General features: G+C 33.8%; 1 protein-coding gene across 4 annotated transcripts in view; it reads left to right on the top strand.

Moving 5' to 3' along the window:
• LOC118185858 (techylectin-5A-like) overlaps window positions 1-15547 on the top strand; it is a 60933-nt gene extending 45386 nt beyond the window's left edge. For all 4 annotated transcript variants that reach the window (XM_085820897.1, XM_085820896.1, XM_085820898.1 and 1 more), the window contains 4 exons: window positions 2242-2432; window positions 5770-5875; window positions 8224-8388; window positions 15224-15547. In XM_085820897.1, coding sequence (XP_085677023.1) covers window positions 2242-2432; window positions 5770-5875; window positions 8224-8388; window positions 15224-15495 — 734 coding nt within the window. In that variant the 3' untranslated portion in view covers window positions 15496-15547. The remainder of the gene's footprint in view (window positions 1-2241; window positions 2433-5769; window positions 5876-8223; window positions 8389-15223) is intronic.
• Window positions 15548-18842: the final 3295 nt, after the last annotated feature.

Raw genomic sequence — 18842 nt, forward strand, 5'->3', positions numbered from 1 at the left:
TAATAAATTGCTAACAAAGTTGCATTAAATAAAGTAATAAATAATGTTTTTCGGCATGCTTATATATGTTGTGATTTTAAATAAATTTCTTACAAAATTGCATTAAAATGATAATTAACGCAATTTATATTAAAATTATACGTATGCATATATTAAATAACTTCTGTAGTACAGATTATGAAAGAATTTCCAGTTTATCTTTTACCGTAGTCAATTTTGTTTACGGAGATGTAAATAACATTTGTTAAGAAATCGCAGTTTCATATAAGCCCGAATTGAGCAAATTGCGTTTTCTCTCGCCAAAGGCGTTACAAAAGCCAAGTACCCATTCATGCTCCTCAATCTCAGAAATTTTTTACTTTAATTCTGCCAAGAAATTGATAAATATAAAATTTAGCAAGATTCATGACTCAAATTTGTGTATAAAAGGTACAAAAAGGGCTTGGGAAGGACAAAGGATTTATGATATTCTAAATACTTCTCGCGCAACAACTATTGCATCATTCCCTCTTTTGACTGTATATGATTTCCTCAATGCTTATCTATTGTACATTATTTTTTAAAATTATCCATTGTAGTTTCTCTGACAATCTGGACAATCAAATGACAAAGAATATTTTACGATATAATTCGGGTTTAAGAGTTTTATTTTTGTTACCCAGCAGCATTGGGAAGTAAAACGTCTAATGGCTTAGGTGCTAAAAGTTAGATATCTGTAAATAAATAAATAGTTTTTTGCACAAAACAGCATTGATTTACGATACGCACTTCATCCCTTCTTACATTTTCAAAAAGTTTAGAAAATTAAAGATACTGAAAGTTCTTATTCTAATGACGCTATGTGTTCAAAGTTGTAATATGCAATAGTAATTGTTTGAATATACATGACACAGATATGGGAATTTTTTTTAAATCATTCTGTGCTTAGCCTTATTCTTCATTACATAGTCACCCTACATACGTGCATCATCCTATAAATATGTATAGAGCTTTTAAGAAAAGTTCATGACATTTTTATTTTTATAAGAGGTATTTACACATTTTTAGAACGATTCCGATACAGAATTAAAGGAAGCAAATATTTTGGAATAAAAATTTCGGCCAACAGCTTATTATCTGAAATAAGAATATCGTCTTCAATTTTTAAACTTATTCTTCTTTCAAAATGTTGCATGCAAACAAGCCGTAGATTAAAAGACACGTTTTTGCACTTCCCGAAGAAAAAATATTTCTATTCCATAATTCGAAAACGTTCTGAAAGGCATGGTATTAAATTTATAAGTGCAAAATAAGCAATATTATTAACCGGAATGGTAAAAACCGTCAATCATTATTTCTACACGGAAAAAAAGACTCCAGACGTATATCCCCCACCCCCAAAAAAGGAACGGGCTGTTTCTAATGTTTCTAAAGTTAAATCGCTGGTGACGAGAAAATCTGCCGACGCAGAAATCAGTTGCAAAGTATGTCTTTAGCAACAATGAATAAAATAATAAACCAAGATTCACAACTTAGAAAAGCTAAAAAACACAATGTTAATCAACTTTAGCCAAATCAAGGGGATAAACGCAAAGCAGTTTCTGGAACACTGTATGAAAATTATTTAACAGGAAATAAATGGAAACGCATTGTGACACTCGATGAGGCATGGGCTTATTTAAGTGATTTCAACAAAAACAGGTGTATTTATTATGGCAAACGAGGAAAAAATGCACAAAACTTGGTTCCGTCAATGCAAGCATCAGTAAAGGTTTCTTGATCGAGTGCAAAAAGCTGTTAAATTCAACTCAGCATATCATCTAGAGAAAGTTCTACGTCCGATAGTTACAAAAGAAATTCCATTTACTTACTCCAATGACTTTCAGAGAAGGAAACGTCACCAAGGGAAAAAAACAAGTCATAGTACTGTCCCTTTGATCTATTGAGAAGAGCCTTTTCTAAGCGATCACCATGATTGATGGTTTCGGTAGTAGTGAATAAGGAAGAAAATCAAATGCCTTGGAAATTTTACGAAGATCCCTTGTACCATGGACATCACGATGCAGACTTATAGTCCAAGAAAAATCTACCTGATCGATTATTAAAAAAAATACTCTATACGTTTTAAATATTAATTAAACAGTCCCGAAATTGTTCTAAAAATGTGTAAACAACTTTTATATTTTAAGAATACTTTCAATTTAATTTACATTATAATGCAAAACATCATAATTTTAAATTAATGCATCTTTTTTTGCGTAGAAATACCACAGAAATCTATCGATGGAGATCAATGTCCTCCGAAACCAATAGACTGCGAAGAGCTTCTTGTGAACTGCGGATTTACTGAATCTGGAATTTATCGCATTTGGCCTCGAAGTCGAGTTCATAGTGAAGGCGATGCAGGATTCGACGCATTTTGCGACATGGATACCGACGGAGGCGGCTGGACAGTAGGTTTCACATTTCATGACATTAAGCTTTATTGCAGAAGAAATTTAATATGAACAACTACTGGTTATTTCAAGAAACCGATTACCTTAAGATCTTCGTGGCATTGTTTTAAAACAACCTTTCTAGTTTGCAGGCTGAGAAATAACAAAGTTAAAATGCCATTTGAAATATACTTTTATAAGGTATTTCTCCTGCCTTCCTAGCGTGCCTTCGTAGTGGTTCTGCACACTGGGCCGGTATTCCAGAAGTCCGTGGTTCGATTCCCGGCGAAGGCGTTGCATATTTTTCATTTCTCTTGCTTCCAAAAAATACCTAATGTCTACACACTTACAAAAATAATCATGCTTTCATCTTAAGCCCAAAAGCATAAAAGTAAAAAATAAGCTCATGAGAATTCTTCGGGCTCTCACATGAGAAGCAAGTTCATATAAGGCAGTCATTAGTGGTACTATTGATACTTAAGTTCTGAGTATAGCTTTAAAATGTTTACAAGTGGAAATTATCCAAGCTTGTTCAAACAATACGCTATCAATAATGATAAATTTTGTTAGCCTAGTCATGAGTCGTATCCGACCCATCAATTCACCATCACACCATTTTATGTACATTGCTCAAAACAGTTAGGGGTATATTATAATTTTGGATATAAACTACGGATGAACTGTTTTGTGACTGTTATATGATGTATATGTGTTGTAAGTTCGGAGAAAAGAAAAAGAAGCAACGAACAAGGAATAATTAAATTTGATTGATAATATTTGTCGGTTAAAAAAATGCACAATTTGTGCATATTATGCAAACAAATAAATGTGGTTTCTGGGATGCAAATGAGTTTCGATAAGGAGTATGGTTTCCCCTGACCGAAAGCAATGTCGCACACCTACGAAGCATGGAATCAGTGAGACTATCAATGAGGGACTGAGGTATTCTCTTCCACTTCTGCAGAAGAGAGCTTTCAAAGTGCTGAATTGTTTCTGGGGGCGGATAAGCGACAAGCTGATTTTCTCCCAAGAGTGTCCCAAACATGTTCTATTAGGTTCATACCTAAGAAACACGTTGGCAAATCCATTCGAAGGATTTCTTCGTCGAAAAGGAAATTGTTCACTAGCTGAGCACGATGTGGCCTGGCGTTATCATCTATGAGAATGAATTCATCCCTTATTGTTGCAGAGTAAAGGACTGCAATAGGTCTGAGGATCTTATGCCTATATCGCTCACTCGCTACTGCTCCATCCCTGGTACTGTGCAGGACAGTACGGCCCATTGATAGAAATATCGGCCCACATCACCATTCCGCATCCGCCACGGACACTTTCATGCACAAATGCAGTAGTATTCCGTGTACCAGGTTCTTTCCAGATGAGAAACTGCCTATTCTCGAGTTCTCTCCAACGGTATCAGCGTAATCGACCAACCAAGTCAAAGCAACAGTAATAACCTTTTACAGATGGCTCCAAAACAGAGAACGGCATGGCCAGCGCGTTCTGTAGACTGGAAAATGGTATTGTTAACATTTGAGTGGAGGAGGAAACCAAGCTTAAAAAACTCGGTACACCAAGCAGAGCTTCTAGCTGTCAAACTCAGCTTCTGGCAATGCCTATCTAAACAATGAAGCCGCTGACCTACTGGCTAAGCAGGCGGCCAGCTGCACGAATTTATTAAAATTACCAACTTAACTTCCTTGGTCATTAAACGAACAACTTTGACACGTTTGCTATAAAATTGGCAAAGTAGATGGACACAGGAAAGGTACGACTAAGGACATATCGCTTACTGCCAAAAGTTAACACGGAAATAAAGCAGAAACAACCGTGAATAATATTATGTTTCAAATGTTTAGAATTTAAAGCAGATAATCAGAATAACGTTTGGTACCTGCAGTTATCAAGCTTTTTTACTTTGGAATTTTCCTCGCTGTGCCGGTACATAATTCCATGGTTCATGTCCATAGACCATGGTTCATGTCCATAGACCATGGTTCATGTCCATGGTCGGAAGCCATCATAGCGGTGCACTCACTCACTGAAGACAGATTCTTCAGTGAAGAGCATGTTGTTTCATTCATATCGTCCCCATCTGAAATGCTCCTGTGCCCCTCTTCTGCGGGTAGCACGGTGATCTTGTGTCAACGAAACACAAGTTATAGGTCCGCGAGCATACAAGTAGACATCGTAGAGTTAGTTTCGTGCAGTTTGAGTCGAAACTCTGGTATTAATAGCCCTATGAAGGTCCTGCTGTAAAAAAGTGGCGTTCAATGTAGGGTTTCTTCTAGTCGTTAGTGTTAAATAACAATCCTCATTTTGCGTTCTTGCAGGCGTACGACTTTGTTCCGATCTTCGGTGAACATTTCCAGTTTTCGAAAACCGAGTTCATAGTTTGTAAATGACGCTTTAAGAAACTCTTAACGCTTCCGCTACAGCGAATAGTGTTTTATCCGCCTTTAAACGACCACTGGCCTTCCACGCTACCGATTGAACTAAGTCATCTTGCTGAGATAGTGTATTCACTGTTACAAAATATTCAACCTATGTAGTTGCTTTTAATCTCCTCCTACAGAAGGAATGCTGCAGGTCCCTTTTCACTCCTTATCTAAAACGTGTAAAGTCACAGACAAAATTTGCATATTTTCAACTTTGCAAACTTTGTAATTTTCTTTTTTAACCTCTTCTATTTAATTTTTGTTAAAAAAAGGTGTGGATTATATGGTCATTTCATATCGAACTCACAGTACCTCTTAATTGTTTTCACCAGTGTATTAATATATTACATAAAATGTAATGACTCTCTTGAACTTTTAACGATTTCAGCATTAGTAAGAACGCAAGATCAGTGTCATCAAAACCTAAGATACGCTCCTAGGATCAAAAATCTTTGTTATAACAACTGACCGTTTCTATGGTTTACGTAACCTTAAATTTGTCTTCAGTATTAAATTCTACACTCTAAGAAATGTTAGCGATTTTGGCGAAATAATGATAGTTCATATGCAGATGCACAGTTTTAACCTAATGCAGAAAGAGAACACAGTACTCTTGAAAACATAAAAAAAGCTTTTCTTCTTTCATGATAAATTCGGATAATTAATACTGAAATTTTAAGCACCTACTGTAATGAAAATGGTTTATTCTAAACGGATTTTAATTTTTGTCGCAAATAAACCAAGTAAAGTATATATATTTTTTTCAATTCTCCTTAAATGACTTATAAAACCTTGAATAAATAAAATTGGTAGTATACTATAGTAGCAAGTTACCTTTTACGTGAAACAGATATTTAGAATTTATTTTAGAATTTTAAAGACCTAACGTTTAGACTGAAATAACCTCATATTCATAGGTTATCCAGAGGAGAGATGATTTTGGCACCAATTCAGATTTTTTCTTCAAAGACTGGCGAAGCTACAAATACGGATTTGGAGATTTAAATTATGATTTTTGGCTTGGTAAGTACATTACTCAATACTATTGTACAATTTACTTTTTTAATTGAATTTGCGTTTCTTTGGAAAGAGAATAGATAATACGTAGGATAAAATTCTTTTAAACGATGTATACCTCTAACGATGGAAGCTGCTGAACTTTCCGACGACCATCGCCATGAAACTTTTAAGGATGAAACTTTTAAGGAAACTTTTAAGTAAGCATGTTAACAAAGTAATAGGTAAGACGCGTGACATTTCATAATCATACACGTCTCTCAGAATAAAGAATATATATTGAAGTTAACGCGACACACTCCTCCAGTATTTGCATGCACAATATATCTGTGAACTACGAAGCCATTTTATGATAAATAGTTCAAAGTATGTATACATGCCTGGCAGTTTCTTTACATATTGTACTACAATAATTTTTATTATTGGCAGAGAGATGCAGAGTGCAGGCCTGCTCGTTCGCTAACAAGCAACGTTGCATAGTAATAAGTGCATTACGCTTTTATCTAAATGGCTTGCAGTTTCTTTTAATTGTCTGCAGGACTTAACGAGGATGTCCAGAAAATGTGTTGGAATGTGATTTTATCAATCGGGATGATGTGTTTAGGAGGTTCAGATAATATTCCGGGATGTAGTAAGCAGGATTTATCTGGTAACGTCCCTTACTCTGTCTATGCAACTTAGTTAGGATGTTTCGAAAGTATGTTGGGATGCGTTTAGTAGATCCAAGGGACATTTTAGAATGTCTTCAGTATGTAGTGAGCAAGACTTGAAATCATAATATTTCGTGGATTGTCTTCTGGATCTAGCGAGGATGTTCCGAAAATATACTGGGACGTTACGTTAATCGCACAGGAGGATGTGTTTAGGAAGTTCAAGGGATGTTCCAGGATGTCCTGAGTATGTAGTAAGCAGGACTTAAAATCCTGGTAACAACTATTACTTTGTCTATGGAACTTAGTTAGGATGTTCCGGAAATATATTGGGATGGGACATTAATCACTTGAAACGATGTGTTTAGAAGGTTAGGAAGATACTGAGGGATGTCCTAAATATGTAGTAAGTAGAACTTCAAATCATTACATCCTGTTCTCTGTCTACGGGACATGGCAAAGATATCCTGAACATATACTGGGATGTGATATTAACACTTGGGAGGAAGAGGATATTACGACAAGTCCTAAAGATCTACGCTTATCCCGTGAGCAACATCCTCAGGATATCCCATGGTTGCTCTTGTGCTATGTGGGAATATCATAACAAATATTTTTGTACATTTTAATTTTGCCATTTTGAGTATCTCATTTTAAATATTCTATTCTCCATACCAATGTTTCTCACCGCCGGTCCGCAAGAAATATTTGCCGGTTATTTTTGTCTTCATGATTTATTTACATGAAAAATTCGTGCCGATGAGTCGAATTATTTAACTTACCGGTTCGCGAGAACGTACCGAAATATTTTACCAGTCCTTAGAGTAAATCCAGTTGAGAAACACTGCTCTATACCCCGTTTCTTAATCTATGATGGTTCTCAAAGCTTGGCTATGACCCTCCTAGATTTCAAAAAAATATACACACACAAAATTAGATTAACTGTGCGTATCACACTGTAGTTGAAAATCTTAGACTGGAAATTTCACGTAGCAGTCGCCTATCATTCATTCTCCCAAGAATATTATAAATAAAAACTGATTCAAACGAAAACAAAATACCGAAATCGACTTGATATACGAATCGATCTCAGACTTAAGCTTACTTGCATACATCCAAACACAGAACAGCTGACAAGAATGGGCAAGTTTATTAATCTTATTAATATGAGTACGGAAATTTATTTAATTCTTAGTTAATACGATAAAGATTATTTAAACTCTAATGGCCTTGAATTATTAAAAACAAATACATATTTTCTGCTATTAACTTAATACAATATTAAATGAAGTTTAATAAATTTCATTTTAAAAATATAAGTATACCGATAAATGCTAAAAAATTATTTTGAACGGGACAAGAGTAAAGTGGTAAACATCGTCCTCGCTTGAGATGCGTTTTTCGATATCTTTCGATTTGGAGACCCGAATCTTAAACTAGTAGGCACATCGTAATTGCGTATTCAATAATATTTCAAGTAATAAACTGAAATCTAAATATCAAGATCAGACTAAATTTCTTTTCGGTCTTATGATTTTGACAATTTAAGCTGTTTCTTTTAACATTCTGAAAACCGAATGATAAATTCTTCGCGCTGTCATATTATAACTTGATGTTTTCAGAGTTAAATTTAAAAAAAAAAAAAAAAAAAAAAAAAAAAAAAACTTTTACTGTCTTTAGAATTAAACCATGTTTTAATTTCAGGAAATGATAAAATATTTGCTTTGAGCAATCAGAGGAAATCAACACTTAGATTTGATCTTCTCGATTTTGAAGATGAAGATGGATTTGCAGTCTATGATAATTTTTACGTGGACGATGAAAGTGAAGGATATAGATTACATTTAGGAGATTATCGAGGAAATATTGGTAAGATACTTACTTACATTTCATATTTAGTGCACACAAAAAATCTATTTAACTTTCCAGTACTCAGACACTCAAAGTATATTTAAATAGAAAGCCTGAAATATGAATTTTTTAAAATAGTACACAGCTTTGGAATAAGCAAGGATAATAACTTGCTAACTGAAATGTGGCTTCCTTTTATATTTTTTGATATTGTTGTCGAATTAGAAATAGGATACAGGTTAAATTTTAGAAACAACTGCTTGAGATGATTGTTAGATTGCAAATCAGTTAATTCAAGCTGCAAATATGACCTCACTGCTTCACAATTTAAGTTGAAAGCCATGGTAAAAATATCCAGTTCTGTTTGAATGACACTGAAATCTGCGTTCGAACTCAAAATACAGTTTTTTCAAGCCATCTTCATAATTCTTAAGCTTCTTTTCATTTACTGAGGGTATTCAATTTAACCTCGGGAAATGAGACAACTCGTTCTTAGGTAGATGTCCAGCAAACATATTAAATTTTATTAAGTTTTAAGTTAAGATTAAGTTTCTTCTAAGAGGTCTAATTCACCTATGTTGGATTCCCATATGTCTACTCGAGCAAGAGATAACGCTTGTTGGCTCCAATCTACAGCTATAACTAACTTCCTAACACAGAACTTCCGCTTTTAACACTTTACTGATTGAAAGCTGTCTGTGCTTGCAATTTCCGTCGATTTATGTTTTGTAGAACAAAAATAGAGAAAGTAAAAAGATTATCAGTCCTTTGAAAAAAGGGAAGGAAAAAAAAATATTTAAACAAAGTAGAAAAGGAGATGGATATATAATATATAAATATGTACTTCTTTTAATTAGTCTCGGTACGGTAAATTAAAATTCTATCCGCGTTTCCAACGGGCCGTAGTTGGCCCATCTCTGGCCTAGACGATGGAAAATTACGTAGCAATTGCATGGTCGGAAACGCTTTCTCATCTTTCTTCAGCAAGTATTGCCGCAGCTATTAGACGACGCACCCGCTGCGATGCGTTTTTCCGTATGGTTTCAACATGATGCCCCCCTCCCATTACAACCGTGATGTGCGTCTCCTCATGAATGCGACGTATTCTCAACAATGCATTGGCAGGGACGGTCGTGGCCTTCGAGATAACATGGCCTGGTCGTCACCATCGAGATAGATCGAGATAGATCTATCTCGATGGTGGCGGCCTGGTTAGCTGCGAGTGACGTCACGAAAGGCGTCCGATCCTTCCGTGACTTTCTTTGCTTTAGATTTGAATGCGAGCGTTTCGTTCGATGTTTAGAGTGTTTTGTTTTTAATAATGCATAATGATTAAATTTCCAGAGACTTGACGGGAAAGCGTATATAAAAGGTCGTATATTCATTTGCAGTTAAGATTAATAACTTAATAAATATTATTTTTTAAGAAATATTCACGAAATTTTCTATGCCATGTTTTAGGTTATCTTGTGCATTTTTTTTACACTGTATTGTAATAATTCGTTAGGATACACTCAAAAAAGAAAGTTTTGAAATAAGGAAATAAAAAGGCTGTTATTTATTAACATAAAAATGTCTTTACAGTTGGAGGAGGAGAGGAATGAAAAGATTTAGAAATATAAATAATTCACTAACAAAAGTAAATATAATTTAGCAAATTAAAAGACATAAAAAATTATTTTTCCTTAAAACTATAAATATTTCAGGTCTTCCAAACATTATGAAAATACATTTTTAATTCATTTAAATTACTATCTAATAAAATGAAAAGCAGTTCAAAAGCCACAGAAAAAATTTAAACCTCAAAACTTTGTAAATTAAATAAATTACAATTTTGCTGCAACATTACAGAAAACGAATAATTTCCACATATTTATATGTTATCTATAGCAATAATTATAATAATATTTACGCCATTTAATAATATTTACATTATTACTTATATGTAAATGCATAATAAATAATATATTTACAAATAAAAGCCATCCATAAAATGTTCCACAAAAGCGTAAAATTTAATAAATTTGCTAACGAAAACCTCAAAACAACTATACATAGAACAAACCATCATTTCTGTCTAATTAGCAAATACTGTGCAAGTTGTACTAGTATAATGAAGCAATAATTAATCGCAATTGATAATTTATTTTGAAAATTATGAAGTATTATCAAATAATAAGGAAACAGCAAAAGGATTAATAAATTTAAATGTAAAAGATACATTATTGAAAATATATTTGAACTGCATCATATTTAGTACACTATTTTTAAAAAATAAAACAATGTCATTAACATACTCATATCTTTTCCATCACGTATTCTTGACTTTTTTAAGTTTCCTTTCATCGATTTTTGTATGCATATTATTTTGAAGAACTTTAGTATAATTGTTTAAACAAATATTTGGAATGGTGCTCATTATTTTTTTAATCTGCTAGAAAATGGAATTCCACTCATTAAACAAGTTTCATGAACATCAAACATGTTAATGTTTTGTACATATATATCGGTAAGTTTGACCAGTAAAGAATGTTGTTCAACTTCTTTACTGGTTCTTCTTTACTTTCAACTGTAACAACTTCATCTCCTAGATAAACTGCTATATCCATATGAAGCGATACGAAGATACTTCTCTCAATTTTAGAATGTGGATAAAAACTGAGCAATAAAATATAAATACCAGCAACAGATTTGTGTAAAATAATATTTGAAGTATCTGAAATATTTAATTTATTCGGTAACATAGAAGAAAAATTCTCAAATGATGCTATTTTGTTCTTTCTAAAAAATTCATTAAAAATATGCTTCTCCATCTTAGCTCTTTTTTCCTCCCTGCTCATCCTCTGAGGGGTTGGAATTTCAGATAAGTATTTTGGACAACCAGAAAAAATGCATGGGTAAGCATCGTTATTTAATTTAGGATGCCCTCTGAATAAAAGTACCTTCGTTTGTTGGTAAATAATCATAGCGAATAATATCATCTTTGCGAAAATGTTTTTCACACACAACGCTGCGATCACTTGGAATAAAAATTTTCCTTAAAATTCTTTTGATCCATAAATCCCGTTTTACTGTATCTTTTGCAAATTTGAATACTGATGCATATTTGTTGGTGCCATCGTATTTGGATTTGTATGCTGGAACGCAACATCGTGCAGGCATGATGAAGACAGCTCTACATAGACGTCGATCGTTATTCTTGCTAACAAATAAGTTAACTAGTAATCTCAATTTAAAAACGAAAATATCCTTAACAACATTACTTAAATTTAGCAATAAAAAAGACACGAATAATAAAACAATACAGCACACAATCAACGTAATAAGAAATCTTCGCTTGCAGTGTCCACACAATGCAGGGCGAAGGGGGAAAGTTCAGATGCCTTACGTGACGTCAAATTACGTGATTCTGCAGCTGACCAGGCCATCTAATCTCGAAGGCCACGGGACGGTCCGGTGCATCGGGCAGCAAGATCAGACCTCACTTGCATTGACTAGTTCCTCTGGGGGTAGTCTGATGTACGCAACATCCGTGGGCGAAAGACATTGGTGTACGAAACGACCGTTAACAGTGCTGAGGAATTTGTTGCACGCATCGTTGCAACTGCTGGGGAAGTCCGGAACACACCCCGTATTTTTTAGAACATAAGATCTTACCTGCGCCGGAGATGTGAAGCCTGCATCGCGGTCCGGGCTCGTAATTTTGAACACCTTCTTTGATGACGATAGTCGTCTGTTTTTGTTTTCTTGGTTTCTGCTGTACTAGGCATATTAAACATGTTTTCTCCTCACTCTGTTTGTAGCCTTCCTTTCTCATGTTTTATATTGTCACTATCACGCCAGGAAAGCGCTTTCGACCATGTACTTAATTGTGCAATTTTTCACACTCCTGAAAGTTTATAACTGCAGTGCTGAAACACTCTGTGTAACTTTTATATGTACTTGAAGTTGAACTTCAAATCATAAATGATAAAGGGAAAGCACCGCGTTTCACTTGCAATACAATAAATGGGCTACTTATTTTAATTTCGCGATGATATTTAATAGGATGATCTTCATATGTACGGTCATAATTCAGTAAAATATCTGAAAAATTGATAACCAAAGACTATGCAATCAATATCAAATTTTGTGACACTGAAACACAGATGAACTCACTAAGTTCTTTCACACATTTCACAAACACTGAATATATCAAACTTCGATAATATGCGGCACAAATCTATGCGTCGTAGACTATGCGGATGTATTTACTCGAACATTTTGGAAAGGTGGTTGATGCTATTGTTGAATTAAAACAGTAATGGTTACTTCTTTCAAGAAGACACTTGTTCGAATCTCTACCCCAGAGACCATGATCGAGATCATTTACGAGTATATCTTAGTCAAAATTTGCCACAAGCACAGAAACTATTTGTATCTCAAACATAATTTGTTATAAAGGTGGATAGGACGCACAAAACAAGGAAATGACTCATTAATGTGGCGGTTACTCTGCTTTCGAATTTTACCCCGTGCGACTTTTTTTTTTTTTTTTTTTTCCCTGGTAGTGAGTCTACAAAAGGATTCTAACTCCGAGCCTCCATTTTTCGCTATGGTCTTCGAAATTGCAACCCTGACGCAGTGACTTGGCTCACTATGCCATAAGATGTTAGCATGTGTGGAACAAAACGTAACATTGCTTAAGGTTTCTTCCGCATCGGCAAAGATTAGCATATAGAATATTTTGAAACGTGTAAAGGAAACTTAGTGAATTTGCTTGTATATCAGTAAATAAAGTTTAATATTATCTGCAGAATTTTTTATGAATTTTTAAAAGTCTGCATGAAATTATGAACTGCCTTGTTTTCAAATATCATAGGAAATAAAACAGCATCTTCACTACTTTCTTATATTCTGCCAATTGTTTTTTAAAATGATTAGCGCAAAAGTATTGCAAAACAGAGATAAGTAATGATTGAAAGAATTGCAGGAAAACTTCATAATTAAAAAATTCAAAAAATAACAATTTATGGGGACATTATAATTCCAATTTGTTTTATTCAGGTTCAGATGACTCTTCAGACTATATGTGTGTTTTGTGAAAGCGAGACACACATCAGTTTTTCAGATTAGGAATTTCAAAAATTAAATAATTATAATTATCATGTTGCGCAAAAATAACTAAATAGCCAAAGATATATTTATTAAACAGAGAATTTTTTTGAGAACTGTTCAGAAGCATGAAATAGGACTATTTTACGACATCTTTATTAACACTTTGGTTTGGCATTTTTACTTTCCTCGTCTGAAGGCAGCATCTTTCAATACAGTTGTTTTTTCTCTGCTGAGAATGCCCACCAATTACACGATGTTAAGTCCGATGTACATGGAAGGCATCTTAGATCTGCCTATCAACTTAAGACACTGCTGCCAACATGTGACAATGTTGCCAAAGCTTGGCCATACCAACAAGTAATCAGGCATTGTTTTGGAGCAAAAATCAATGTTCCTTGAATAAATTCTGTCCCTGCTTATTTATGGCGTTACACAAAAGGATTTTCGAAATGTTTATACAATAATCACTGTTCATTGTCTGCTATGGTCTTAAATGCTGAGATTCGTAACCGAGGAGTTTCGTGACGTTCTTTCAGGAAATTTCAAACTTTTCAGGTTCACCGCTTCCTTTTTCAGAAATCTAGCTGAAGCTAAATTTGACAGAATTTAGTTCAATGAGTTTAGACCTTGAAAGATTTTTATTTTGAATAACGAAACTGAATTAAGTGCGAGTTACAGTCGTCAAATAATCTTATAACGGCTAGAAGATACATTCTAAAAAAACGACTGGTAATAGATATTCCACTGAATCACGATCTAAAATATATATTAAAAAAGTTTTTGAAAGTAACTTGTAAAGACAATAGGTTATTTCGAAGCAGAAGAATTGAAAAATGAGGAATGCCCACACCAGCATTTGAACCTCGGACATCTCGAATAACGCGCTGAGTGTGCTGACCATTACACCACGAAGACATGCTAAGAAAGCGGGATAAATACCTTATATACTCTCTCTTTTAAACGGCGACTAGGGATTAGGGGCCCAATCGCAAAATCCTGGTAGTGGAGAACCATCGTCCATCACCCTTTATAGTTCGATCGCTACTGTACAGACATAAGATTTTTTGATGCAGTGAGAGAGATGAAATATGAGCAATGTCCTCGCCGGGATTCGAACTTCGGACTTCTTGAATACGCGCCGAGCGTGCTGACCATTACACCACGAAGGCATGCTTTTTGAAAGCATGTTCATTACTTCAAAATATTATCGATTTGAATATTGATAGTTCTTTTTGGCACTACATTAAAACAGTAGTTTGGTCTTATCGTACAGATGTTCTGAATTTAAAATCCAGAGCGTTTCCTTAATATTTGTTTTTGACGGCTACAAAAAATATTACCAAAATTATATGGTAACGTTCATTTTCCGGCGAATGGCCTATTACCAGCAGAATTTCTTGGCTTTTCCTATCTGTAATGCAAATGCAAGCTAATTTCCTCATATAGTCTAAAAAGGCATCCTTTCCGTTAAAATAATCAACGCTTATGAATGCTTTGTCATAATAAATTAACAAATCGATTAACTATATCTGGCGAGCAATACTTTGGGCAAAGATATTTTTAGTCAGCTAAAAAAAAATGTTACTAATTAAAAGCAACTATGCTCTATCATTTCATTCTGCCATAAGAAATATGCAATGGAAAAAAAGCAATGAGAAGTTATTTTGATTTTAGCTTCTTTTTTTTGTCACAAATACTGTAGATGAAAGTAATTTGATTATTTCTAATAATCTAATGGTTTTATCATTTGTTTCAGGAGATTCTTTTAAGGGGCACAACTTGTCAAAATTTTCTACCAGGGATAGAGACAATGACAACAATTCATCTCGAAGTTGCGCAATGGTTTACAAAGGTGGATGGTGGTACAACAACTGTCACACCGTCAACCTGAATGGATTGTACCTAAAGGGGATTCACGACACCTATGCAGATGGAGTAAACTGGCATGGTTGGAGAGGATTCAGGTATTCTCTGCGAAAAACGGAAATGAAATTGCGATCGTCTAATTTCTTGCGCAGGAACAACTAGGAACATATGTTAGCAATATGATCAACATAATAAAGAAATTTCTTTCACAGGGCTTGTTAGCTTTATTAAATGTATGAAAATTCTTTCTAAGAGTCAGATTTTATTTAATCATATTAACTATTCAAGTCTTTGAACAAAAGTTATGTTATTCAGTTATATACACTATTTAACAGTTTAACGAGAAAGAAGATTTGCTAATAGGGTATAGAGATTGCTGCGAATAATTTCACTCTAAAGGATGGTAAAATTTTGTAGCTAAGCCTAATTTACAAAAATTGTAATTTTGGAATGTTAAACAACTATATTCTTTATTAATGTAAGCTTATTATTTCGATTATGCTAGATTATTTTGTGGCATAATATGTTAAGTCTAATCAGAATTTAAACTTGAAGGTTTCTGTAAGAGATTCTTCAAAACAGGTGACAAGGTTTCATAAGTAGATATATCATCTATTGAAACTATTTCTGAACTGCGAAATCAATTTCTTCATTTTATTCAAAGAAAAGCACTTATTACACCTTCATTATTTTCTAATTGCTGCAGTAAAAATTAAAAAAAAAAAATCAATAACTTAGACTACTTTTTAACTTCTACTGTCACACTGATACCGATACGCTGTTCTGTGTTTCACAGGTGAGAAAATATCATGTTAAAAATTACAAAACAAAGGTACATAAAAATTAAAAACAATAAAATAGTCTAGGATAGCATTTTTCAGACTTATTTCAAATAAGGAAGTCTTTTACAAATTAGAATTTTTACTGACCATCTTCCTTTTGTTCCCACAGAAAGCAATTTTTCAACTACCAGTACACTAATACTTTTTAAATACAACTGATGTAAATCCAATTAAGTTAATATTAAGTAACTAATTAATACAAGAAAAATTATATTCTTTTTTAATAATTGAAGGTTCTTATAGTACACACATTAACAAAATGGATGAACTTGCTGATACTTGCACAGCTATTCTATGCTTGGATGCATACCGATAAGCTTAAATCTTAGACTGGCACATATTTAATAAAATGCTGGTCTTGGGAGAATAAAAATGATAGCTGACTGCCATGAGTAATTTCAAATCCCTGAGATTTTCAGCTGTAGTGTTGTAATGTTCTAGATGAAATAAAGTCCTTTAACTTCTAGAACTTAGTAGCTACTATTCGCTAATTTCTTGCAGCGTAAATAACATTTCTGAAGAAGGGTTAAAATACCCTTTTTATTGAACTCAAGATATTTATAGTTGGCCCCTCTTGGGCATACAAGAAGCTAACGCTTTTGGCTTGAACTTAAAATAGAAAATGTAAAATTAAACTAATGCTAAGTAGAACTACACAACCTAAGCTGCACACAGTTGTTACCACATAGTTGGCTTTTATCTAAAAATCACAGCCATAGACTAACCAGCATGTAATCAGCAAGGCTGTAAATTAGCAAGTTTTGATTCGTACAACAACATGGCCGAAAGGTTGAGCACACTCTAACTGAAGTAACGTCAGACCTTTTTTTTTTTTTTTTTCAGCTGAAAGAGCAGTTACTCCCGTATTTTGCATCAAGCATGATACTGAAAACTCATTCTGGTAGGAAAATGAGGAAGTAAACGAAAGCTGCCTTAAATAAGAATAAATATTAGAAAAATTAGAAAATATTAGAAAGTAAAACCCTATAGTGTGATGTTATCTGAAGGTATTTTGAATTTTGTCTTTTTTGTAAATCTAGGAGGACCACAAGAGCAGGTTTAGAGGAACACAGTGTGATATTCCATTTCGGGCTTTCTGAAGGTGGCAACAAATATCATGCCATCTGATGCTTTATCTTCATTCTGCAGGTGTTCTGGATGAAAATATCAAAAATGTCCCATTTCAGCCTTTTCAATTTTTAACCTTTCATTATAATTGATGGGAACACACTTAAAAGGAAGATTACATGTTCAAAAGAAATAAGATTAGATTAAGCACCGTTATCATTTCATTTAGAACTATGCTCAGTTTTAATTATACCTGTGAAGAACAAACTCGCTTTTTCCATGCAAAGACTGAAATTGAATTTTTAGAAATTTTAAGATATAAACTATCTACAGCATATAAGGGCTAACCTTATCGTTTAAACATAAGTGTAAAAAACTCGAGATGGGTATGCAGGAAATCAAACTGTTTCGGAAGTTTGCTACTCAAAAGAAAACAGTACCATATTGAAGGAGAATGAACATTACTTTGTCCTGAGCACTGCTAAAGTGGAAGTTCTAAAATGCGCTGATTTACGCCAAGAAACTTGTCCGAGCAGAATTAATTCTTTTACCAACATTTCAGGTGTTGCTTTCCAAAGATGATTATTCCGAGTTGGACTCTGTAAGAGAAATGTTGATCTTTGAAATCATCTCAGATATCTTGCCACTCTTTGAAGTTATCTTGAAGGATCTTTGAGGTTATCACTCTATACAGAAAGATGCAAAGTTTTAGAATTCTCAGCTATGAAACAAAACTACAGAAAACCTGGTATTACTTAGCAGCCATACGGAAAATTTTTGTATTGATGACGAGGAAGAAACAGACCAGCAATATGAAGAATTATTTTTATTTGCAGCAAATAATGGATTACAATATGAAGGAAAAAGTAACTATTCTTTGGGATGGAACCCTTAAATCCATCAAGTCCGTTTGTTGCCGTCAGGTTGAAGAAGTATGTAATATTCATATTGATAAGTGGGAACACCGCTAATGAAACAGCAGTGTATCCTTTTGTATATGCTGTTTTGCACGATAAAACTAAATTAACTTATGACAAAATGTTTTTGGTTTGTAAGCGAAAAATACCTTTTGGGGAACAAAAACTTAGAAAATTGATTTTGAAGTTGCTGTAATAAAAGCCTTAAGAAATGTGTCTCCAAACACTTTAATTAAATTTAATAAAGTGCTCATGGTAAGAAGTACAATGCACAGGTTTGATTACTCAGTACAGAGAAAACGAAAGTGTGAAAAAGCATATTCATATGTGTGCTTCTTTAGCCTACTTACCTCCACAAATCTTTAATGAGGGTTGGCTGAAAATAATAGAGAATTCTCCTAAATCTGACCAAATTCAAAGTTTTAACTGATATATGATCTAACACTGATTAGAAAACGAATCAATGGAAGGCATTTTGAATTGCTACAGTGAAAGATCTAGAACAACAAATTCTTTAGAATACTGCCATCACAAACTGCATAATGCCATAAGAAAATCAACTTACTTGGTTTCTTCATATAGGATACATAAAGACAAAATAATAAATATTTCCTTGTAAGTTGTCAGATTGCAACATACTCAACATATCCTATTCATAACAGCGATAGAAAATAACACCTAC

The sequence above is a fragment of the Stegodyphus dumicola genome, chromosome 7 (genome assembly GCF_044657685.1).
Source record: "Stegodyphus dumicola isolate Sdum_Otavi_A_Nest chromosome 7, ASM4465768v1".
NCBI lineage: Eukaryota > Metazoa > Arthropoda > Arachnida > Araneae > Eresidae > Stegodyphus > Stegodyphus dumicola.